This window comes from Trachurus japonicus, chromosome 1 (genome assembly GCF_045865225.1).
Source record: "Trachurus japonicus isolate A0001 chromosome 1, Traja_1.0".
In the NCBI taxonomy this organism is placed as follows: domain Eukaryota; kingdom Metazoa; phylum Chordata; class Actinopteri; order Carangiformes; family Carangidae; genus Trachurus; species Trachurus japonicus.
Genome location: NC_140907.1, coordinates 1,527,301 through 1,552,775, shown reverse-complemented (window position 1 = coordinate 1,552,775; position 25,475 = coordinate 1,527,301). Strand labels below are relative to the sequence as shown.

General features: G+C 42.1%; 1 protein-coding gene across 1 annotated transcript; it reads right to left on the bottom strand.

The window, feature by feature from the left end:
• Positions 1-7: 7 nt before the first annotated feature.
• Positions 8-25,411, bottom strand: LOC146991082 (STE20-like serine/threonine-protein kinase). The gene is made up of 18 exons (XM_085800801.1): positions 24,596-25,411; positions 22,956-23,120; positions 18,804-18,852; positions 18,391-18,540; positions 15,645-15,717; positions 15,299-15,493; positions 15,010-15,091; positions 13,259-13,390; positions 12,007-12,828; positions 11,759-11,889; positions 11,408-11,531; positions 7,309-7,488; positions 5,241-5,370; positions 4,686-4,810; positions 4,324-4,515; positions 4,074-4,199; positions 3,861-3,974; positions 8-2,054 (listed from the first exon to the last, which is right to left on the bottom strand). Exons 1-18 carry the CDS (start codon positions 24,743-24,745, stop codon positions 1,908-1,910), a joined length of 3,087 nt encoding a protein of 1,028 aa, XP_085656927.1. The 5' UTR covers positions 24,746-25,411; the 3' UTR covers positions 8-1,907.
• Positions 25,412-25,475: the final 64 nt, after the last annotated feature.

Below are 25,475 nucleotides of genomic sequence, written 5' to 3'. Positions count from 1 at the left end.
AACAATGTAAGAGGGAACTGTTTATTTACAGCAAAAATGAAAATCTACATTACACAAGCATTTTAAAAACTATAAATGTTTTTTTTTTATTTAAATGCCTAATGATTTTAATATGGATCACTGTTTTGTTTTTTTCAGACAACATTCAGAATTTAATCAGTTTACAGTTTCTATTTGACAAACAGGACAATAATTGACCAGACTGATTTAGTCCAACTGTGTGTGCAGGTTAGCTTCACTACACTCTGCTTTTTCATACAGTAGCTTTTGAGAAAGTTTTGCAAATGGTGCACAGCACTCCTTCAGTACGTTTATACACAACAGCTCAGTTATTAAATACATTTGAGAACTTTAAAGCCAATCAGAGAAAAATGAGATGATAAAAATGAACCAATCAGATGTGAACATGGCCTAAACCAGTCAGGTCCATTTTTTTTTTTTTTGCATCAACTTCCTTTAAATATCACACAATAAAAACTTTTCCTCAGAGCTGATGGTCTGTTTTTCTTGAATACAGTTGAAGGAAAATCATTCACAATGCTTCATGAAACCAAGAGTTTGACCAAAATCTTTAAAGGTGGTCATGACGGGTACAAATATATAATTCTTAAGTATTAAGGCTATTAACTAGGATATCAATGAAAAAGGTATTATCATTTCAATAAAAACGAGAGACAGAAGCCATGCAGGCCTACCAGTAATACACCTGGTGGTAAACCAAGAAGAAAACCAAAGCAAATATGAGGGACGCATCATCAACTACAACTGTAGGTTAGATTCTGTTTTTTCCCCACTTAGTTGAGATAATAGTGGTTTATGGTTTGGTGGCACTCAGGCCTCAGATATGACACATTTTACAGAAGTAATAGACATCAATGAAAATTTTGATTCCTCCCTGAAAAACTTGCTCCTACAGTTACATTGCTTTTGCTTGATAATAGTAAAACTGATGCCACCTAAAAAAAAGAAAAAAAAAAGAGACCAAGAAACAGGTTCATTAAATGCTTGTTTGACAGCCACTGATGTCACTTCCTAGTGTCCAATTAACAGTGATTCTTAGTCTCTGTATGTAAACACCACCTCCACTCTTCCTCCATCATATGCAGCACAGTAACTAATGGTTTACACCATGTACTTCCTGTTTGCTTTACAGTTGTCTCAAGCCTTGAGTGCTTGAAACACAAAGGCATTCTGAAGAAGGAAAAACCCTGAAAGAAGGAATCATCTCTGCTGGAAGAAGCTCCCACACCTTGCATTGAAATAATGCTGTTATTTTAACCCTTAATGTGTCACATGACTGCATGGACGTCTCAACCTCTCTAACAGACAGACATGAATGACCTAATAAAAATATAGTGTATCATCATTCCTTCATTTAGAGTAATATTAAAGACTGCACTCCTTCTTCTGTATCAGAAATACATTCTATTTGATGATCAATTATAAATAATAAGACTGCTACTTCATATTTAACCAAATAGTGGTGTAAAAAATTATTTCCTTAGTGCAAGAGGCTAAATTAGAGCTAAATTGAGCAGCAAATGATAAATCATAAACCGTTTGGATTTAAAAGCCAAAAACATCCGATTCTACAGGCACTGGAGTTTTTATAAAAAAAAATCACAAAAGAAGTTTGGACAAAGAGCTACTTCACTTTTGGAGTTTTGAGGTGATGACTGAAGCACTAAATCTGAGATTCTCATTCATAATTCTCCTTCAGTAATAGTGTGATAAAATCAAAATGAGCAAAATAACCGTCCTGCAGACAGATGAGGAACTCTGCCAGAGACAGCTGTCAGGGTGAGGGCAAGGCAGCACAGGTTCAGTCTTTACTCTCTTCACGAGTGTGTGCGCTTATGTCCATGTGTGTCCACTGTGTGGAGACTGCATATGTACGAAGGTTCTTCCTAGAACCCGGTGGAGTGGACGCTGGGGATGGGGTAGAACTTGGAGATGCGGCTCTGGTTGGAGGGGTTAAGGCACTCGGACTCTCCACTCATCTTAAAGAACACTTCCTGTTCCTGAAGCTTCCTGGCAAACTCTTCCTCCAGCGCCTGTGGGACACAGAGGAAAACATATTAGTTTCACTTGCCAATTCGTTGTTGAGCCAGGTTAATCAACTTTGGTCTTGTTTTTTTTTTACCGTCTACTGCGAGTGACCAAAGTAATAAAGAGTTTGTAAGACTGCAATCTTCTCACAAACTCAGTCTTTGTTCAAAATAAGGAACATCTCTGACAGAAAGTGTGATCACAGAAGAAAAATGGCTTTTTTCTTCTTTCACTGCCAAGTATCTAATCACATCTGTGAGTGAAGGCTGGGTTTGGAAAAGCAGGTCATGGCTCTCTGCCAGGGAGGGATGGATTTCTCTCTTCAGGTTGAGAGAGAGTTTATGCCTGGAGGAGGAAGTTGAAGTATCTCAAGGTCTTGTTCACACAAGAGGGTAAAGTGGAGTGTGAAACTGACAGGCAGATCTGTGGCAGGGTGTCTGGGGGGCTGACATCCTGAGGGAGCTGGGACAAGAGCAGCTGCTCAGGCTCAGACACCTGATCACCACACCTCCTGGGCACCTCCCACTGGAGCTTTTCCAGGTAGGTCAAACTACAGGAGGCCCTGGTGGAGACCCACAACACACTGGAGATTTACTACAGTATCTGGAATAACATTAACATAAAGCACTGAGGAGGGTCTGCCACCGCAACCCAACCATGGTTACCGGCCCCATATGGATGGATGGAGATGGTATCAGCTAAAAGCTCTGTTATACGTAGCATCCTACGTATAACTGAAGGTGCAGTCCTGCCGAAAATAAATTAATCTATGACTGCTGTTGAAGATCATATGAAATAATTGATAGTAGGGTTCTCAATTGCAGCTCAAGCCTGAATGTGACCCGAAAAAGATCCCTGTTCCCATGGGCTGGGTTGGAGCTGACAATTTATACTAACTGGTCGGGTCAGGCTTTGGAGGAAGAAAAATTCTGAGACAACAGTGTGTGAGCAGACAGTGACCGCCTGCACTCAGCCTCTCCAAGACTTTCTCTCCTTGCTAAAATGTATATTTGTAATCATACTTACCTCCTTATCTTAATGTATATGTATGTGTGTATATGTGCATGAAGGTGTGTGTGTGTTTATGTATGGATATATGTGTTTTATTACCTATTTTTATTTTTTACTTTTACTTTATTTTATCTATTTATTTCTACTCTTAGTATTTAATTCCTATTTAAATTTTTCCTCATTTTTTTCCTTTTTTTGTAATTGTATTTTTATTTTTACTTATCTATTTATTTATTTTAATTGTAACTTATATCGCTATACAGCCTGTAATCCATTTATTATATGAAGCCATATGTCAGGAAATGTTCTGTAAAATGACTAAAAGTTCTAAAAAAAAAAACAGATAAAATGTATATTTGTGACCAATGGGAGAGAGAGGGGTCAGAACCATGGATAGCGAGTTGCTGCGACTCTCCTCTCTATGGTACACAACCAGCCTCCTCATGGCGCTGGTTGGGAGCCTGTACGTGGCGATGTTGGGCGAGTCCAACTTGGGATGTGGATTCTCAGACCTGCTCCTAACTCTAATTGTTAGGTATTTCATAATGTCACTTTCATATCTAAGCACTTTTTAGTTTGGTTTCCATTAGTAGTTTTTGAGCTGTTATGGATTCACTATCATCCATAACGCCTGAGTGTGTGTCTTCAGCATAGAGATCATTGACTGACTTAAAAAAAGGTGCAGAGAGTGCTGTGAATATATGAAAACATGACTTTGTCCTGCTTGTGTTAGATTTATCTCAGGCTGCCTTTATGTATATAGGGAAGCTTGAAATCCACAGGCTGATTTGATACTTCACCTTCTTCCTGGGTCGAAGCTTCTCCCTCCACTCCTTTAGCTCCAGACTGTGCTCCTCGTCCAGCTCCTTCAGCTTCTGGGTCTCATGTTCAATCAGCAGGTGGCACTTCTCATTCTGACAAACACATGAAGGTCAAAGTATTAAATAAGAACTACAGTAAAAACAACAGCCCATGTGACTAATGCATCATTTTAAATGTGTCGTTGTGTTTACCTGCAGCTGCTGAAGCTCTCGGATGTTGGCGTCACACTGCAGCTGCAGATCTCTCATCTGGTTTTCATGTTTCTGGTGCTGGTGGAGCCTCTCGTTCTTCTGCCTCTTCTCCTCCTGAGCTGCAAACTGGAAAACACAAATAACAATTAGACCTCACAGTTTGTTGTTCCCCTCAGAACTCTCACCTTTCTCTACCCTCAGACAGATGTAAAACTAGTTCTGTTTGATTTCTACCATTGTCCGTTGTTACCTGTTTGACCTTCTCCCTCTCCTGCTCGGGGGTGATGGCAGCTCCGGTGATGCGAAGGCTCTTCTTGAACATGGCCATGCGGGTCTTGGCCTCGCTGCGCTGGATTTTGGGCAGCCTGGCTCTCTCCTGCGTCTGCTTGTTCTTCATTTCCTCGATCAGACGCTGGTTGTAGCGCTGCATCTGCTCCATCTCCTGCAGAGGGGGGCGGGGGGGCATGCACATACAGGTGTGAAAGATAGAAAGGGGGTTGATGGAGGAACTTTTTCAACCTTTATACACAACATGACACATCTATCGTGGCTGGCTTTTTAGAGGTTGGAAGAATGATCAAAGATTTCTCAAGGCTGCCATCGGGTCTGTACCTTCTCATGTCTCTTGAGCAGCTGGTGTCTCTGCATGAAGTACTGGTCTTTGAGCTGTTGTTTGAACAGCTGGTGTTTCTCCTGCAGATGGCGCTCTTCCAGCTCCCACATAGCAGCCTCCCGTGCTGTATGTGAACAAGCAAGTTGAGAAAAAACACAGCTGAATGAGTGATTCACTGGCTCTCTGGATGGTGGTGTTACCTCATTACCTCATTAGAAGCAAATGGCCAGATGTTTGTGATACGTATATTAACCAACATCAACTTTACTGTTGAGGTGTTTTTGACTTTGCTAATATAATTCATTTAAAAAGAAAACTGACATTTAAATAACATTTAGCTTCAGTGTTGTTGGTCACCCCTTATTTTTGCCAGTTCATCAAAGTTTGTGGTGTCATTTGGACAATTTTGTACCAATATTAAAAAGCTGGATTAAAAAGCCTGAGCTACAACCGTCTATGACTTTGTTCACTGAGCATTTCTTACAAGCCATAAAAATGACATGCACACACATTTCACACACGTTGTGAATCATCTGTCAGGATATTGATTTTACCTCGGAGAAGCTGCTGCTTGTGGTTGAGACAGTCTCTCTCAATGGTGGCCAGCTCATGTTTGTGCTGCTGGATGATCTTCTTCAGAGCGCTGTCCAGATCCTGCTGCTGCTTCTGGAGAAACTCTTGTTCCTAGACACACGCAGATTAAAATCAGAGACAGCACTGAGACTCCATACACAACAAACAATGACAAATTGATTTTATAGTCTGTTTTATAGTCTGTTTATCTCTTATTTATATTTATTACTCTGTATAATGTCACCCGTGTTGTGTTTCAGGCCATTGCTGAAGACACATTTCCATTTTATGAAAGTTTAATGGACAATAAAATAGTCTAAGTGTGTATTCAGACCTGGCTCGTTTGGAGCAGTTGTTCTGAAACATGGAGCGTTTAAACCCCAAAGTTCGGGTGGATTGGTCACGTGAACAAAGCACAAAGCAAAAGCTCGAATGCGGGATAAAACAAGCGGGCCGAGATCGCCAAGAAGGCCTGGTCTCATTTCCATTCGAGCCCTGGAGCGCTTCGTTTACAGTGAGAAGAACGTAATCAACTCAGCAACCGACACAACACGCGACACGCGGCTGATGGTTGTTGTTTTTCCTGTGTAAACTCCTCCTTCCAGGTAAGATTTCTGATCAATGAGAGAACAGTTGGTTCGCGCATGGCATTTGTTTCAAACTTTGGGACTGTTACCGTGTGAAACCATCCAAAAGAAAAATACAACAATTGTATTGTTGTAACTCCTGAATCAGAACAAAGGAGTAACGTGTCTGAATACACCCTGCATCTATCTTAGTCTCATTAGCGAAGCACCTTCAGCATCTGTCCTGCAACAACAAGCTCCAGTGGAGAAGTCTGAGTGTCTTTGCTGTCCTACAGGCCAAGTTTACCTCCGGCTAAATCCAGATTGAGCTGATGAACCAGACAGTTAGTACCAGCAGTACTGTTTCACCTGCTTGTCCCTCACATTAATCCGGCCTACTTGGCTCAGCTGGCCTGGAGGAGCTTGACATTTAACACTTTGGTATAGCACTTGTTGTTGTTGTTGTTGTTGTTGTTGTACTACAATCATTTTCAAGCTCACCTCTGCTACATATCTACAGAGCGCCCTAATCAAATATAATCACATGTTCTCAGGGAAATATACTGTGCAGAAAAATGTGTGTGTAAAGTTAAAAAGAATGATTAATGAGGCCGGATTCCCACACTGAAAACACACACGGGGGGGTTTCACTTACATCCTGTGTGGGAGCGTTGCACAGGGTGCTGGAGGACAACTGAAAGGACTGAATCATAACACCGGCGACTCCCTGTGGATCACAGTACATTACCCTCCTGCACGTTTCACTAAACACCGCACACACACGCTATTCATTTTGAGTCTGTGGTGTGTAATCCAAGCTCAGGTCGGAAAGTTTGGAGGGTGGGGAAAAGTCCATGATAAAACCGCAGAGTAAAACACAGTTGGGAAAGAAATCCACTGCAAACCAGCCCTCATTATTACCTCCTCTGGTGCGGCATGGATAACATCCTCCTTAAAGGGATATTTCAACATTTTGGCAAATTGGCCTATTGCCATAATCCTAATAGTTTTAGGAGTAGGTTCATTACCTTTAACTTAGAAATACCATGAGCCTCCATTGTGTTAGTTGAACAGCTTGCATTGACAATTAAAGGTAATGAACTACTGCTAAAACTATAGGGATTATGACAATAGGCCAAAAATGTTGAAAATATCCCTTTACTATGTTTCATGATAGCATTTGTCACATGCTTTGGAGACAGTCCCACCTCCTGTCTGTCCTGTGCCAGGCCAAAAACGATCAATAAAAAGGGTCAAGTGACAAACACTGTGATAAGATTAGAACTGTGTGAGAAAATAAATGAGGAGTGGCAGCCCAGACTGATTTAGCTCCGGAGCTTACGTAAAAAGACAAGACAGATCAGAGAGGTGGGTGTATGTGTGCTTATCAAGACAACCTGCTACAGTATAAACAGACTCTGTATGAACTCCCCAGTCTTCTTTACAGTTAAAAAGTTCAAGGGAGGGCGATCCGTGTTCTCACCTCTTTCTTGCGGTTTTTCAGCATGTTCTGATACTTGGCCAGCTCTTTGTCCTGCTCGGCTTTGATGCGCTTGGCCTCGTCCCTGAGCCGGTTGGTGTGCTCCTGCTCCAGCCTCTCGATGGTCTGTTTCTGCTGCCGCTCCAGGTTCTCCACCTCCTGGTCATACTGACGCTTCTTACTCTGGAGAATACACAGAGGGGCACGCCATGTCAAAGCACTGACACCGACAGAAGAAGAAGTAGAAGAAGAAGGAGCAAGTCTGCGCTTTGTGCTTATACTGTGTAAAGTGTAAACCGACACTTTCAGATGACAGACAAATAACAAAATATATATTAAAGCTGACTCATACAGAACTGGGATGCCATTATATGTGCCGATGTATATGTGTCACTATTAAAAGACACCTGATGACAACCTTTATCATGGAACTGTTCAGAGGAATATAACTACTGCATTAAAGCAGAAGTAAGCGGAATGTTTGTGTTAATATAAGTCTTAAATAGTTCTATCTTCCGACAGCAATCACTTATATAGAGTGTTTGGTCTGAAACACGGGTCTGTCAGTCACTCTGCTCTGCTGTAAGCCGAGGAGAAAACTTTCCTTGTATCCTACAACCTTTATCCAATGAGGAGAGAGAATGGCATAAAGGGGCGGTCCTCTCTGTGTGTGCAGCCAAGGGATGCGCGTGAATGTGGTGACGTAGGGACGAGGGCGGGGACTGCTAACTCCATCGGCTGACAGGAAGTTAGCCAAAATGACTGGATCGCTTACTTCTGCTTTAACTGCTCATGGACACACATTTATAAACACTACTTAATGCAATGCAATGGATGGAAAATAGAAACATGGCAAACTACATATAGGAATACACACAAAAAAACAACAAACAAAACAGTATGGTTGATATGGTTGCCACAGTCCTGTCCACCACTGACTAATGACAGCTGGGCTGAATAAAGTTGTCATTCACACAGTCACACAGCAACTTTTGTTGTTCACAACCAGCCTGTGTCCAAGGCTCATTCATACACCTGGGGCCTCATTTATCATTGTGGATACACACTTTTTTACACGCTCTTTCCCCCATTTTGTGCGTACGCACTTTTCTCCGCCTAATTTGGGATCTATCAAACCAAAACTTGTCGGGAGTAAGAGCAAAAATTTACGACCAGTCCGACCATGGCGTACCGGCATTTACACGCTTTTTGAAGAACAAGAGGAATTGGCGACGCCGCTGCAGAGTCAGAGAACTGCAGTATGCGAGGGAGAGAGGAGCGCGGACACTGTTTGAAGTAGTGGTGGTGATGATGACCCCCCCCCCCACCGCACACGTGTTGACGTCGGCACTTTACATGAAAAGCACAGCGACTCTGATTTTTCCCCTGTGCATTTACACTAGTTTGCTCCTAAATACTGGCTTTATAAAACGAATTTCGTTTTCTTTTGATATCATATTGATATTTTTCCCTTGCATGTAGGCTACACCTCTTCCACAACCCGTCTGTCCAGTCTGGAAAATAATTTCTGCGACGTGCGTGTGTTACGTAGCCAGACTGGACACACACAAGCAAGCAGCAAGCCCAATAATGTCGGCGCAAATCAAAGCAAATGAGAAAACATGATCGATATTTTTTGTGTGAATAATATTTATTGTATTTAACAAAACTGGGTGCTAGCTGCCCAACATCATTTTAGGAAAAGTCACAGACTGGTGGACTTCAATGTTTTTTTTGTTTTTTTTTTAAATATATAGCTATGCACAAATGAAAATCAAAGTCTTCCAGTGAACGGAAGTTGGGGGTTAGTGGAAAGGGGTGCAAAGTACTGACTGGCAGTGGAAACCCTGCTTTAAATTATTATGACATAATCTAAATTAAGGGGCAGAATAAATATGATTCTTCTTCTTTCTGTTCTGTTTCATTTAGATTTGGGAGGTTTTTTTGTTTTTATTGAAGCCTTTCAATGCAAGATGATGTTTCTGACTGATATTGCCGTGTTACCTGTATCTCGCTTTCAGAGAAATTCCGCTTCTTTCTCCGCTCTCCGTCCGTCTGTTGTCTTCACCGTCTTCCCCTGACGTCATTCCACACGTTTCCAGAGTGCACATGGCTACTTAATATGCACGTAACTGCATTGACCACATATGGTTGCGTGGGGCCGTTTAGGGGGCTGGGTATGAGGCGTGTTCTCATCCACGCTTTTCTCAGGTCCGGTGTGATCTATCAAGGGAAATACCGTGCAGCCGTGTGTACGCGGAGTTTGATAGATCTGAAAAGAGTGTATATTTTTTGGTCGTACGCACATTTTGCCTTTCCGTCGTACTGAAAATTTAAGAGGACTTTTACACGCTCTTTGATAAATGAGGCCCCAGGTGTACTGAGATAATGGCACTGGGCAGAACACAGGGCTGATCACACAGCCAGCTCCTGGACCAGGCCTGTGCTTTACATTGAACGTCCAAGATGAAAATTGCAAATAAAGGAGTTTGTTTATCTGCTAAATTGCAAACACTGACTGATAGGACAAAGTGTGCAAGAACGCATCACATACACCTAGCCCTGAACTACAGAATCTTGATCTCTGCACAAAGGAGCAAAGTAACACTTGGATGACTCATCGCCAGCTCCTTATGGGCTGCACCAGATCGTCCTCTCATTACACAACCTCCAGGAGCTGAAAATTAGTGACATCTGTCAACTCTGTGCAACACAAAACTGTATCGTCTCATTCAAATAAAATGAATAAATAAAACTAAACACTAGACAAGTTTGTCTGGACCTCAGGCTTCACTGAAATGAAAAGTTCCTGGAAGGTTTTGAATCACTACCAAATTCTTTCCCCCTCTTTTTTTTTAAGTGAGGCGTGACAAAAATATACATATAATATTAATATCAATAGATCAATGTAGAGTGTCAGGTGAATATGATTATTCAGTTCTTTTTTTTAACGCAGAAGTAAAAGTTGCCCCATTTAACTTCTTCCTCTTCAGGGCAAAGCCATCAATGGGCTTAGAAAGAGAGATGACAGCACTGATAGTAATAGAACAGTGTCAGTTCAAAGGGCATGTGTGTCTGTGCCTTCCTTTATGACTCAATCAGTTCTTCAAAGGCCTGTGAAGTGGGTCATTGTGTTAATGTTAATAATCACATAATCGGTTTGAATATTTTTTTAAAGAAACAAAGTCAAAATTCTCTGAATTCAGCTTCTTAAATGTGAATATTTTTGGTTTCTTTGTTCCTCTGTGACAATAAACTGAGTCTCTCTTTGGTTTGTGGACAAAACAAGACGTTTGAGGACGTCATCTTGTAGTTTGGGAAACACTGATAATGAAAATAATCGTTAGTTGCAGCCCTATTGGGGACCATTTGAAGCATCAGCCTAAAAAGTTCAACAGCTCAACTGATTCTGACTGACACAATAGCTGCGTTTACATGCAGTGTTTTCCTCAATCTGATTGAAAACAATCGGATAAAATGAATCTTATTCGATCTGTATACATGAACGCTAAATAAAGTGATCCACATTCAATCCGTGTATACATGGCCCCAGCTCAAGCCGATTATATAGTACTACTGTGAGACTGACACCTGGTGAGTGCTTTGGGACGGGGGCGAGGCTTACGGCAGCAGCCGCTGCTTGTTGAAGACAGCAGTGATATGTGCTTTCACGTCTGAGTCTCCAAACCAGAAACGTGTTCGTCTTTAACAACACCGCGAAAAGTCGTTAGATTGTAGCTAGTCGCTTTTGACAAAAAAAAAAAAAGTCACCAGACTTAAGGAAAGTCAAAGTAGTGTTGTCAAATTGGCGCTATCGCTTTTTCCTGTTTCCTATTTTCCGCAAACATCAATGAACGAAGAGAGTGAAAAAACGGTCATGTAAGAATGACAACAACCAACAACATAGGGAAGACTGAAATAAAAACCCCAGGACCTGGTTACGGACATTTAAGCAAAGTGTTGCTCAGCAGTTCACTGAAAGCCACAGTTCTCTGGAGAGTATTTAGACGGACAATTTCAATTTTGTTGGTACATCTAGGGCCATAAATTTTTAAAGAAGTGTAGCTGCCTCAGCTCCGTCAGTTCTGGTCCGCTGACTTACTGTGGTCTCCTGCTCGAAGCGGCGGAAGATGAGTTCTTTCTGCTGCTGGAGCTTGTTGCTGAGCTGCTGCTGGGACCTCTGCTCCTCTTTCTGCAAGAGACGGAGCTCCCTCAGCTCCTGGCGCCTGGAGTAGAACAGGAGGAGAGAAAGATGGAAGGGAGTGGAGGAAGAAACACTGTGGTGAACAGGTGTCAACTTAAGTAGAGTGCTCTGCTGAGTTCTGAAAGGTGAGAAGTGAACTGAAGTACAATAAAAATAAAAAAGGTTCCTTCATATACAACTCATTTCCATTGTGTCTGTGTGAAACTGATACACAATGTGTATGTACAGAAAGTGAATGCATGTGAATACCTCAGGAATCTCATCTCTTCATTCTTGGTGTCATTGTCGGTGACGATCTTTGACGTTGTCACGCTGACCTCCACTCCATCCACCATGAATTTACGAGTCTTTTTCAGTGTCTTCTTCTGACGTTTGGTGTCCTGGAAAAACAACAACAAAGAGTAGTGTACATGATGACATCATACAACAGGGCGTCAGGACTCAGATAGATGTTGTACTCCTGTATTCGGTTGTGATCTCTTCTGTGTGTGCGTTACCTGAATGGAAACAGATCCAGGCTCTTTAGTCTTGGACAGGAAGCTTGAGATGGACAGATTCAGGTCTCCGCTGCTGTTATCTGCAGCCGAGCCCCTCCCCGAGTCAGAATCTCTCTCCTTCTCATCCTTAGCTTTGTCTGGAACTTTCTTCTCGTCTTCTGCATTTATTTGATCCTTCTCTGTGGGTTTCTCTCCATTCTCCTCTTTTGGGACTACTTTATCTTGCTCTGGTAGTGTCAGTGTCACCTTCAGATGTTTGTACCGCTCCTCGTCGTCCTCCTCCTCTTTCACCTCCTTCACCTCCACCTCTGCTGGTGTTTTTGATTCCTCCACTACAGACGCCACTTCCTCCTGTGGAGCCTCAGTGACCTCGGAGTTCCCTGTGGTGGCCTCCTCCTGATCGGCCGGAACCTCGGCCGTGTCCACCTCCTTTTCATCTTCAACGGCGATCTCGAGCTGCTGCATTTCCTTCACGGGCGGCTCTGGTTCGCTCTCTTTTTCTGGAGTCTCTTCATCTGCTCCTACCTCTGGAAGCTTCTCCTCCGCAGGTTTCTGTTCCACCTCTCCATCCTCAGCAGGAGTGTCTGGAGCTTCCTCTGGACTCTGTTCTGCTGCAGGGGCGGCAGGCTCCTCCACTAGACTGGTCTCCACCACAGTGTTGGCCTCGCCGGCATCAGCGGGCGTCGGCGCGGGCGGAACTGGCAGAACTGGCAGAGCTGGCTCGACCTTCTCAGGGACTGGTTCCAGGACGGACGGAGAGAGGGGAATCTTCTCATCCTCAGAGCTGGCAACGCTGACATCAGACGGGGCGCGTTTGTGGCCCTGAAGCACAGGTAGAAATGACAAATTAAGACACAGTGGTAAAGGCAAATAATAAGCCACAAACAAACACACACAAACAACAAAAAAAAAGGTTCTTTAACAAATTAAAATTTTAAATCAACATGTTTTCTACGTGAAACATTAAATATACTGTAATTGGACTGCTAACCTGACAAAATAAACTATGCCAACTTGTATTCTGGGAAAGTCATATAATATATATAATATGATATATAATAATAATATAATATCATAATCATAAGATAATTGGCAAAATAATCAGTAACTTAAAAAAAATCCCTGAAAGGCCCTAATTCCTTTACATTCATATTTAGACTAATAGAATAAATAAATAAATAAATCAAACAAACATTTGACTTCTGTTTAAGGAGTCATTTGTGATGGTTGATTGAAGCTGCTGATTGCTCACCAGATGTGCCTCTGTGTCTTCTTCCTCCTCTTCCTCTTTGTGCTCTTCAATCTCCTCGGTGACCTCAGCCTTGGCCTCAGCGATCAGCTCCCTCAGTGGTTTGCTGTCTATCACACTGGTCACAAATGGATGCTGTGCACAGGAGAAATAACCAGGGATGTCAAGTGATTTGAAAACAAACATCTAATTAATAATGTGCATTATGATTAATTCATCAGAATTAAATCAGACATGTGTGTATCAATATTTGATGTAAACATAATGTCTGTGTCCCTCCCGGCACAGTTTATGTTTCATGCTGCTGTTGTGTTTTGTGTTTTCAAGTGAAAGAGCAGCTGATCACCTGCTGATTCCTCATCTCAACTGTCCTCATCAGAAATCTGGCAACGGCACATTGAAGTCTGAAAGATCTTCAAATGAATTGATAGTTTTGTTTGTCGTTTAATTAATTATCCTCAAAGGACAAAAAGATCTTACAGGCTCCCTCTGTCACAGCATGTGATTCATTTGTAACTGATGCATTCTTCATAATCGAGTAATTGAAATCAATAACCTATTTTGACCACTCTAAAAATAACATGATTATAAATCAAGATTTGATTTGAATGTCAGCACATCATATGCTACACAGCATTTTACCTGCTGCAGTCAAAGCCGAACACTTAACACCACAGATTTAAATGTAAAGTGCAGTAGCCTGAAAGGATGGCAGCTATTTGGACGACATAAGACACAACAAGATAAATCCAATAAACACACACACTGCAAACAGTTTTTCTCTGCACTCTTCCGTTCCACTGTCTCTCTTGGGGATTTTCACCGGCCTGTCTGAGCACACTTGACAATAAACAAATTAAATAAATATACCAGAAAGCGTCTTCAATGCTAAGCCAGATAACTCTACAAACGATGTCGCGTCAGCCTCACCTTCTGCGGCTTAGAAATCTTCTGTACGTATTCTATCGCAGGCCTTAGAATATGCAGCTTCTTTGATATCAAAACCTTCATCGGTGGCAGGCTGCGATTTTGTATTTGTATTTGTATTTTGCCCATTGATTCTTCGGCGCAGAACGATCCCTTTAGCTGCAGAGGTGTGCAGGGTTTCTTGTCTGTGTTTGGATGAGTCCTTATTGCCTCTCTGGAAGTAAGTGGCTGTGACTTGGCTGAGCACCTTCAACCCAGTGGAAAAAGAAAATCCCGCTCAGGTGACGTCGACTCGAGCACAAAGGGATGAGTGTCAGTCTGGCCGGGACAAACGCTACAGTACCTGACAGCAGGCAGGTGAACAGCTGCCGTCTAGGACTCTGCTACTTACACTCTGAGTGGCAGCTGCAGGGGACAGGGATTAGCTCTTGATTTAAACGACGAGGTACGGGGCTGTGGGAACGAGGTTTGTGAATCACCAGAGGCCAGGTGATTTGATATTATCACGATACTTTTGCTCAATACTACATAATTGCGATATTAAAAATATTACAATATATATTGCGGTTTATTAACTTTTTTCAACTGCAAATGCAAACTTTGTTTACATCTGTTTTTTCTAATAAGATACATTTCTTAGTCTGTTCAGATTGATGCTTGGTGTCTGTATATCAATACAATATTGCCATGCTAAATATCGCGATACTATGCTGTATCGGTTTTTTCCCCCCACTCCTGGTGGGAACTGATGGATAGTCAGAAAAAAAAAAAAAGGTTCAGAGCTTGAGAATGAAAACGATGTGTGAACATTGAAGAAACTAAGGCACCTGCAGAAGTTGAGGCGCGTTCCACCTGTTGTCCACATTCTTGTCCAGACAGCGCTTTAGGAAATCACTGAAGTCTGGGGACCTAAAGGGTAAAAGTGACAGAACAAACAATAGACTTAATTCTGGTCTAAAAAGTATCTTGTTTGATCAAGGATCTCTAAACACCTCTAGAGTCTCAAACGTTGACAAATGCTCAGTATCTAGATGGAATGGACATTTCAGATGGAAACCCCAGGGCTTGCTCATCCTTGTCCCCGACACAGCGATAAAGCTTGGCGCTGTGACTCACCAGCGTGACGGCTGCATCAGGGTAGGAGGATCGGCCTTGGCTATTTTCAGGAGGACTCTCATGGGGTTCATCTCGTGATTGGGCGGCTCAACCTGTGCCAGCTCAATCAAGGTGACCCCGAGGGACCAGATATCAGCTTTGTAGTCATATGGACGGTCCTTGGACGTCTCGCACATCACCACCTCAGGGGCCATCCTGGAAGGAAAGAGGGGGGAACTCATTGAATGAGATGAAGAACTCAAGAGTGTCACTGTACTAGAGCAAAATGAACAGTGAGTAATAGTGGACTAAGTAAAAAGGTTTTTTTTATGCTTATGAAATCATGTTTGATTTGTTTTCCACTCACCAGTAAGGCGTTCCAATGAAGGAGTCTCTCCTCTGCAACGTTTTGGTGTTTTTGGCAGACACACCAAAGTCAGCTGAAAGACATGTGATACAAGGCAAACCAGAAATTAGTCAGCAGAACACTCACATTTTCACTTTTCCGACTGTAGCCACACAAACCAAAGTGCAGGTCGAAAGTGTACTGTATGCTCGGGCAATGCCATTACTAATCTCATCAGTCTGCTAAATGAACACAAAATTAGGCAGCCTAGGAAACCATGTGTAGTTTTACTGGCCTCCTTACATTTGCATGATGACATCATGATTGAATTGCGTGCAAGTAACAGCTCATGGGTTTCCAGGCAAGACAGACAGTTGCACAGGCAACTGCTTGTGTGCCATGTTACTGGACAATATGCTTGTTGTGTTTAATATGTGTAATGAGCCTGTTCTATTCACCAGCAATGACTCACATCCTTACTCTCAGTATGACTGCATCTGCAGGATATATATGTGTGTGTGTGTGTGTGCGTGCCGTGCACACACTGAAAGACAGGGCTGTTGTGGATAACTGTACCTATTTGACTTCATGGCTGCAAGGGTCATGCAACAGTAGAGTTTTGCGCTATTTGTTACAGTGAACTTCTTCTACAGTTCTTTGTTTGAACGTGAACTGTGCTTAAGTTCAGTTTTCTTGTCAAAGAGCCTGTGAGAACGGTCGTTCAACATCTTTGAGAAGCTTTGTGAGAGAAAATTTAAACCTTGAGACCACAACACCTCCAACACTTGTAGAGAGGTGGGATCCCAGTGAGCTGCACTGAGGGGAAATGTTGGATCTAGGATTTTAGAGGAATTACCTGCTCATGAGACTAATGAAGCTATTGGACTGCAGTTTACTTGCATGCAGGATCCATTCATGACATAGCAACCAATTCTCACTGTTAACAGAGACTCAGTGTGCTGTGCTGCATCCAATCTTAACAATAACGCTGGGATTTACATGGATCAGGCCCAACATTCTGAACACTGACAGGTGAAGTGAATAACACTGAATAACACTTCTTCACGGCTGCTGTTAGTGGGTGGGATATATTAGCAGACAGGTGGTCAGAATGTTAAGGCTGATCGGTGTACACTAAACTACGCTGAATAATTCACAGGACAATCGTTCTCACTCCCACACACGTGCTATCCATTTCTCTCTCACATTTTTGGTGAGCTGTGAAAATGACATTTAAACATCAATAATCTTTAATTGACTTCTAGCACTAACACCAGTTCACTCAGGCTAGGCAGTGACCTGTGTTGTGAAAGAGGGTCAGCTGACACAGGCTGACCATACAATTAGATCTCTGATGCTGATTTAACCTCTATCGATGTGTCGGCCAAAAGTGAAGAATAAGCACCACAAAGTGATAAAACTGCCTGTGTCAAAGCCTTCTGTAAATCCTCTGCAGTAGGAGCAACAGCAGCATGGTTACAGCATTCATTCCTGTGGTTGTTTTACATGCCTAAAGTAGAATTTCACATGGGCAGAGCCGTTCTTATGATCTATACCACTGGTTCTCAAAATTTAAAGTTGTTTTTATTTCATGCTTGTGGTTTTGTATGTACAGTATGTGTGCGTGTGAATGTCTATGAGTGCTTTTATTTGAACTGGTCGGCATGCTCTTGAAATGCCCCTCGGGGATATATATATATATATATATATATATTTTTATATATATATATATATTTTTTTATTTTTTTTATTGAATTCAATTTTTACATCAAGGACGCCTAAATTGACACAAATTAGACTACGACCCCCATTGGACAAAATTTTGAAGCAAACACCAGAAAAACACAAATATTTGTTCTGAGACTTACTTTTATAGTCAAAGTTGACTACTTTCCTAGTCAACTTTTGTAGCCAATGTTCAAGTTAGGGCCAAAGGCATGAATTTGTGGAAATATTGTAGAGAAATTTCTGGAAAAAAGTGGTAACATTTCTCAAAAGTTTTTTTTTTTTTTAATTCTAGAAGAAGCTGGTAAAATTTCTCAAAAATAGTTTTTTAAAAATTCTAGAAAAGGTGGTAACATATAAAAGAAATACAATAAAATAAAGTTGAAAAATTCTAGAAAAAAGTGGTAAAGTTTCAAGAAGTTGGGGACCCCCTTTGAACTCTCTGAAGGACCATTGGGTATCCAGACCCCACTTTGAGAACCATTGATCTATATGACATCACCATCAACAGATATGCATGTGCAAAAAGGCTGTAGATGCCAGTTCCAGCTGTTTAATCATGAGGAAACATGAGGAAACGACATGGAGACTATGGCTAAAAGCACATAGCCTACATTGCTAGATTGTGAAGTATTTAAAGGTTTTTAGATTGTGAAGTATTTAAAGGTTTTTCCCTTTGAAAAGCAAAATAAGTACATGAGTGAACTAGTGAGGCCAGCCAGTTCACCCTGCAGATAACACTTTGCTCCTCTCATCCTGCAACAATGTACTCATCTCAGCATGTATAGATTGAAGCTCTGAATGGCTATTGTTTCTGGAAACATGTACATCCTGCTGTTAAAGGGGAACTATGCAAGCAAGCAACCAGTCTTGTAAGATCAGCGCCTCCAATCCGGGGTGCCAGATCTCATCTCGCGAGAAACATGGACTGCTTTACAGCGCTCAGCACAAACACAAACTGTAGGTGGAGCTCCGTAGAGAAAAAAGCGAGCAAAACAGCAGAAAAAGCCCTTTAAACAGCTGGATGTGACTTTGACCTTACCCAGCTTGACTTCACCCTCCAGTGTGAAGAGGATGTTGCCGGCCTTCAGGTCTCTGTGGATTATTTTGTTGTCATGGAGGTAGACGAGGGCCTGTAGAGTCTGCTTACACACCACCTTGATCTGAGGCTCCGTCAGAGGTCTCTCCAGTTCTGCAGAGGAGCAGAATCATACAAGCGCATGCTTAGCATTCCTCACCAAGGAATACACCAATGCAACCTTATCACAAGTTGCACTGCTTGTATTAATTCTTGAATGAATTGCAATGCTGAGAGGGAAGTGTAATAAGCAGGTGGTCTGTGGGCTCTGTGGATGTCTTGAACTAGCCAGTTTTTAAATGATGTTATTAGTGCTGCTTTCTGAACAGCTTCCCTTTAGGTGAAAACCTGCGATCAAAGAGAAAATGCTGACTCACCGAGCATGACGGCATCCACAGCCCCTCCTGCACAGAACTCAATGAGGATCTGCCAACGAGAGAGAAAAAAAGGACTTGGTCATGTGTTTTTCCCGCACGATTAAAAAACAGATTTGTTGGATGCAGCAAAATACAAAACATAAAATACTCTTCTTCAGCAGCGAACTGTGCGACACATTGCATACATTTCACATGGAGGTGAGTGCAGGCCATTCATGAGGCACTAATGCGCCGCTGCAGGGAATGAGCTCTACAAATCTATTGTGAGGGTCTGGAAGGTTCTGAAGTTCAGAGACCAACCTCGCTGTAATTAGTTTGCTGGAACATTCACTGTTTATGCAAACCCCGAAGGGCTTCATCATCACCATCATCATCATCATCATCATGTGCTCAACCACTGACTTGACTGAGGTAACTTGAGAATGAACCTTTACCCAGCCTGTGTGAATGAAACACTCAGCTGAGCCCTTAAAGGCATTTAGGAGCTTTCGGAGTGGCCGCTGACGTAAGAGGATTGGCCCAGTTGGGGCCATTTTGTGGAAAGGGTTGCACACAGCTGCTAGCTAGCGAGCTAGCTACATGGCCAGACCTTAGTTCTTATTCTGTAAATAGGATTAGTCTATCTAGAGTGTATGGTTATGGCAGAAGGTACAGCGAAGCATCTGTAGCAGTTTGTTTCCACTGAGCTTCAACACAAGGCTGCCCTTACAGCCTGATGCTTACTCGCGAGGTTCAAGGTTTCAAAGTTCATTTATTGTCTATAACGCGTGTTCACATGAAGGGAATGAAATTTGCAGTTAGTTCCCAGCAGTGCAATAAAGTGACAGCAGTGAATAAAAAGGACAACAAAAGTCCACAGCAGCAGCAGCAGCAAGAGAGGGTGAGTCTGTCAGTCTCACAGCCTCTAGAAAGAAGCTGGACTTGAGCTGTGTGCTGTCTTTGAGGGCTGCAACTTAGAATTATTATCATTATCGATTAATCCGTTGATTATTTAAACGATTAATCGATTAGTTGTTTGGTAAATAAAAATGATAAAATATCAATCAGTGTTTCCCAAACCACAAGATTATGTCCTCAAATGTCTTGTTTTGTCCACAAACCAAAGAGAGACTCGGCTTATTGTCATTAAAAGGAACAAAGAAACCAGAAATATTCACATTTAAGAAGCTGAAATCAGAGAATTTGGACTTTTTTTCTTGAAAAACTACTCAAACCGATTATTCAGTTATCAAAATAGTTGACAATTAATTTAATAATTGATTATTGTTTGATTAATCGATTAATTGTTGCAGCTCTACTGTCTTTGAAACTCTTCGGACAGGCAGTCTATTTGTTGGGTGGGTGGGTCCTTCATAATGCAGGAAGCTCTACTCCTGCACCTGCTGATGTAGATGACCTCCCTCTGCAGCTCCTTCTTGATTTAAGCTTGAACTCATTGCTACACAGCTTAGGAAACAGGAAGAGCTGCACTTCTGCAATTTTGTTACTATTGAGCAACTGGTTGTAGTTGATGGTGGTTACACCCTTTGCTTCAGCCTATTTCCTAAGGCTAGAGTTCCTAAGAGTGACCAACTCCAACTTTGGCTTAGGTTCAATGACATACCATGTTTAAGTTGAGCTTTTCAAGACTGTTCCACTTTCAACAATAAAGCCCTTACCAGACATACAATGCCTCAAGTCTCTGCACAGTCTTGGTTATTCAAAACGCAGACCATTCTAGTGTTTCTCTGTAGGCGTGATGTTGTTTTAGTGGCTCTGCTGGTGTACAATGGCCCCCACAGTGATTTCTCAGAGTGGCAGCTGGCAGAGAGGAACTATGGGCCAGGGCTATGGCTTCCTCCCTCATTTGTTTATTTGACACACACACATATTGAGAAGGACATACCCACATATTTTCTAATCCATTCATGTGTCACCAAGAGGGAGGATGTGACACAGCAAATGATCTTACCTTTAAGTTCAAGGCCTGAAAGAATGAAAACACCAGCTACATCACAGGCAGCATGATTTCAGACCCTAGGATATGTTGCTGTGCAACTGCAAGTGTGGCGGGGAAACAAAGGTCAGTGGGTGACACCAATTTAACATGCAGTTATAAAGTAAACCACCTCCTGGACTCTCCAGGGATTGTGTGGAATTAAGTCTTTCATCTCTTGCAGGAAATGTCCTGGATACGCTCTCATCTTTGCACAAACAGGTGCCACACAGTTCGAGATAAAAATCAACAGACAACCTCAATCGGGCTGGGACCATTGTTCCGAGGACAATGGAGAGGAAAAGGGCCGAGCTCACAGCGAAAAGCACTGAAATTAAATACTCAGGTAACCATGAGTGTTTATAATGCCATGACTGTGCTGTTCAGATGTGTTTGTATGTACTTGAGCAAATGAATCATGGCATTGTAATCTGTCTTCTGTCTATATACTTCTGTTTGTGGGAGTATGAATTTTAAAAACAAAGTTTAGGCTTTATATCTAGGAAGTAAGGCGGTCCTTATGTGACCGATGTTGTTGGTTCGGTCTTGCCCTAGGCAAGGATCGAACCAATAATAGCATAATAACCAATAAATAGTGAGAACACTAATTTTGACTTTGTTTTAGTGAAAAGAAGAACAAGTACATTATAAGTACAACTACATTTCAATAATATTATGCTTTTTATGCCGGATTGAACCCTCTGGCAGGCCAGTTTTAGCCCAAGGGCCAACCTGTAGTCTTCACTCAGTTCAATCAGTCACTGTGAGTTCTGCACACATACTATTGATTTATTTATGAGGACTTCCCTTGTGTTAGGTTTAATCTATTTTCACCAACATAGGTTTGCCCCAAGGGGTCTACAGAAGTGACTGGTGTTCATCACTGATGTCTAAATGGTGCCAACTACCATAAAATTCAGATTTCTGAATGAATAATTCTGATAGAGATTTAAGATTACCAATTACACGCACAGCTTTGTTTGGAATAAGCATTGGCTACATTGGCAGACTGAGGCATTTAAAATGAGCTCATATCAATAGCATAGAACTTATAAACTGGTATGATGATTAACAGCTTTAAAGGATTCCTGTTTCTGCTACTCGTGTGAACTTTGGTCTCATATTTTGATAGGAACAGTCAGACAAGGAGCCTGCCAATACTGATACTAATGATTAGCCCATATTGTCATTATCAGACAACAGGGAGCGACTCTTTTGTAATTTATATATCATATTTAGGGGGAAATTGAAAACCTTTGCTCCTGTTGTTCAATTTGGCTACACAAATTAAAATGCTAAAACTTTTAATGAATTCCCCGTTTTAAAGGGACATTGTGTAACTTCTCCTGTTATCTTTTCACGAAAATCTATTGTATGTGTGTTTGTTTTTTTTAATGGACCTTGAGTCTAATAATAAAGTCTATCTATTATTTGGTTCAAAAGTATGTTTTTCATCTATCAGTAATCCCCCCCATTAACAAACTGAAGTGATCCAGTAAGCTCTGAATTTGCCGTTCATATCATTCATATCTACATGGAGCGGGTAAGCTCGGTGCTGGCTGCCATGTCGGTCGCCATGTTTTTACGTTCAGTGGCAGTGTGACGGTAGGAAACCACGGAAACTCAGCGGAGACACCGGAGCTGTCAGCTCAGGTCGAGGTGGCGTCTGTGAAAAGTCACCGCGGTAACGCAGTGAGGAGGAACGGAGCGTTACACTGATGCTGCATTCACGTGCAGTCGGGCAGACGGCCGTCGCTAACAAACCAGATGTCATTTTAATCACAGAAGTCAAGAGAAAGCCGGTAAAATGTTGGTCAGGTAAACAATATGACATCACCATGACAACATATTGTCACGTGTATTGTTTTGCCTCGTGCTGACGGACCACTTGTTTACATGGAGGCTTGTTTAAGCCGTTACGTGCAGCGGCTGTCGTCCGTCTGCCATCTGCCCAATTTTACGTGAATGCAGCATGAAAAATACGATTGAGTTGCTTGCGAAATACAACCACAACGCTAGATGGGAGGAATTCCTACACAATGTACCTTTAATATCAAGATTGATCTAATTAGTAATGCAGAAAGAAGCTTCCAGATCACACCATATTTTCCCCTGCTGGGGATACAGAGGAAACACTACTGACACAGTGACTCAGGAGAGCTGTTACCACTACTCACCCAGAGTTTGCTCTCATAATAGAAAGCATCAAGCAGTTTGACAATATTTTGGTGGTCACAGGAGGCCAGGATGTCAATCTCCACCATGTAGTCCTCCAACTCCTCCTCGGTCTTTGTGTCAATAACTTTGGCTGCAGCAAGGATGCCGGTCTGTTTGTTCTGGGCCTGGAGGATGAGAGTGTTATTAGACTGGTGTATGGCCAAAGGAGTCATTTAACCCACCCACTGATATAGACAACACTGTTGTCTAATCAGAAAACCTGTATTTGTTCTTTCACGTAATCTTCAAGTCCCACTATGATGCCAAGCTTGGTTTACGTTGGACTTGACAGAGAAAATGCTGACATGTAAGAACAACAAATAAGACTCTGACTTGGTCCAGCTCAAGTCAGCAGAGACATGAGACAGTGTCTCGTTAGAGTGGAAATTTCTCCTGTTTGTTTGGGCTTCACTGCAGGCAGGATGTGCTCAATGAAGTTGCTGCTGCGATATGGGATATAGCCACTTCCTGGTGACCTGCCAGTGTGCTGTGGTCAGCCGTACGCCATTTAAAAGTAAAAGAAAAAGAACAAAAAAATAAATAAAAAATACAATCTACCCCTTGATAGTGAAGATGATAGCCGGTGTTTATTTGCAAATCACTCGAGCATGAGGACTCAGGGGAGAGGTGAAATACAACTAGAAAACAAAACAAAACAAAGCCCAGACACTGACCATAACACTACAATTTGCAATTTACTATTTGCAGAAATCATTCCAGTATCACTGCCAGGAGCACAGACTGAGATGCTTCCGTCTAATGTACGTCTACTTCATGTGAGCTCTGCAGTGGAATGCTGGGAAATGGCAATCTGTGTGGGAAGATTAGACTTAATCTAAGTATGATATAAAGTAACAAGACCTTTTCAAAACCTTCCAAACGTAGCCTGTGGCGACAAAGAAAAACAAGAACATGTAAACTGCTATTATCAGCTACAGACTTCCTGTGGTTGGGACTTGGTAGAGCCCTCTTGCGTGATAAAATTTACTGTCACTCATGCAAATGAAGCTCCTGGCTCCAGCTTTGCATTAGGGTCAGACCAAACAATGGCACTTTTAAAATGATGACAAGGGGTTTGCTTTGACACTGGGACAGCTTTCGGTAAATGTAAATGGCCAATTAACAGGCTAGTTTGTCTCCATAAACAACACCATGTTGTATGAGAATCAAAAAATAGCCGGGGGGCGGATATGATTAATATATGGATGTATGTGCTCAAGGAAACGTTAACTTCAGGAAAATCTCAACTTTGCTTGCCAGAGGGACTACTTTGAGAAGAGGTCAGTTTCCAGCAACTGTGGATCTGATGATATTTGACTGTCTGTCACAGGCAAACCACTGGAGAAGGGTTAAAAAAAAACAAAAAAAACATGTTAACTGTAGAAGAGGTGGTCAGTAATCATATCTGACTGTCTGGTGTACTGGTCTGAAGACGGTGGGTGGGTCATGGATATACAAGACTGAGGTCACAGTGCTGGCACGTACTGTCAGGCATCAGAGGGAGGAATTGTTGAGAGAGTGAAGAGGATATAAAAAGACTCAGACCACAAAACTGCCACAAAAGAACAAGGGAAGGCTTCTCTACAAAGACATTACCTACCTTGTACACTTTCCCAAAGGCTCCATCCCCCAGTTCACCAATTATGTCCCATATTTCCTCGGGATTCTCATCTCTGCGAACATGCTCGTACTGTTTCTTCTTCTTCTCAGCTCCCAATTTAAATATTTTACGGAAATTAAAAAATGACATACTGAAACCTGGGTCATTCAGTTAAATAGTTCAAAAGGAATTCACTTTAAAACGCTAAGGTAGTGTCGGTTTCCTTCAATATGTTACTGTAGGATAAGTATTAGGAGTAACATATGCGTCCAATCAACTAGAAATAAATACCCGTCTGGTCAACATGGACCGTGGCTTTCATAATAGTTAGGATCCAAACCTAGCTTAGCTTTTGACTGTTTTGGCCAGTCCGGAGAACAGCTCTTTCGCACACCGCAGGTCATTGTTAAGCCCTAAAACAGTCATGAAGGGTTAACCTAGACGTGTTCTACCATCTAAAATCTGCCTGAACAAGTCTTTATTTTAATATAAAGTAGTACGCGAAGCTCGTCGTTGTTCTAACTCCTGACGACCCACTGGCCCGACAGCCCCGTGAGCTCTTTCCACAGCCACAGGAGAAAAGATGTGCGCGGCGTTCTTCCAGATAGTTGTATTCCACAGAACGGCTCATTAGTTTCCGTCGGGATAAAAGCGGGTAAGTTAGTTCAGTCGGTCCGAATATAAACATTCACTGAAACGGTAAAAACAGTCATCTTTCCGTGGTGTGGGGACGAGTTTACTAATCTAGCGGATTTAGTGTCTGTGCGCGTTCACGCTCGCGCGCGGCTGTTGTGGTTCCTTCTCTTCGTGCTCCGCGTGTTCGTCAGTCGGCTGGGTCATTGTTGTCTTCTGCTGCCCTCGTCTGTACGGGAGACTAAGC

Bases quoted from the DNA above. Each gene is read 5' to 3' on its own strand.
- LOC146991082 (XM_085800801.1), bottom strand. From the start codon at position 24,745: ATGTCATTTTTTAATTTCCGTAAAATATTTAAATTGGGAGCTGAGAAG. The intron at 23,121-24,595 runs GTAGGTAATGTC...CTCATCCTCCAG, and splicing joins CCTTTGGGAAAGTGTACAAG to GCCCAGAACAAACAGACCGG. The intron at 18,853-22,955 runs GTGAGTAGTGGT...TCTCGTTGGCAG, and splicing joins ATTATGAGAGCAAACTCTGG to ATCCTCATTGAGTTCTGTGC.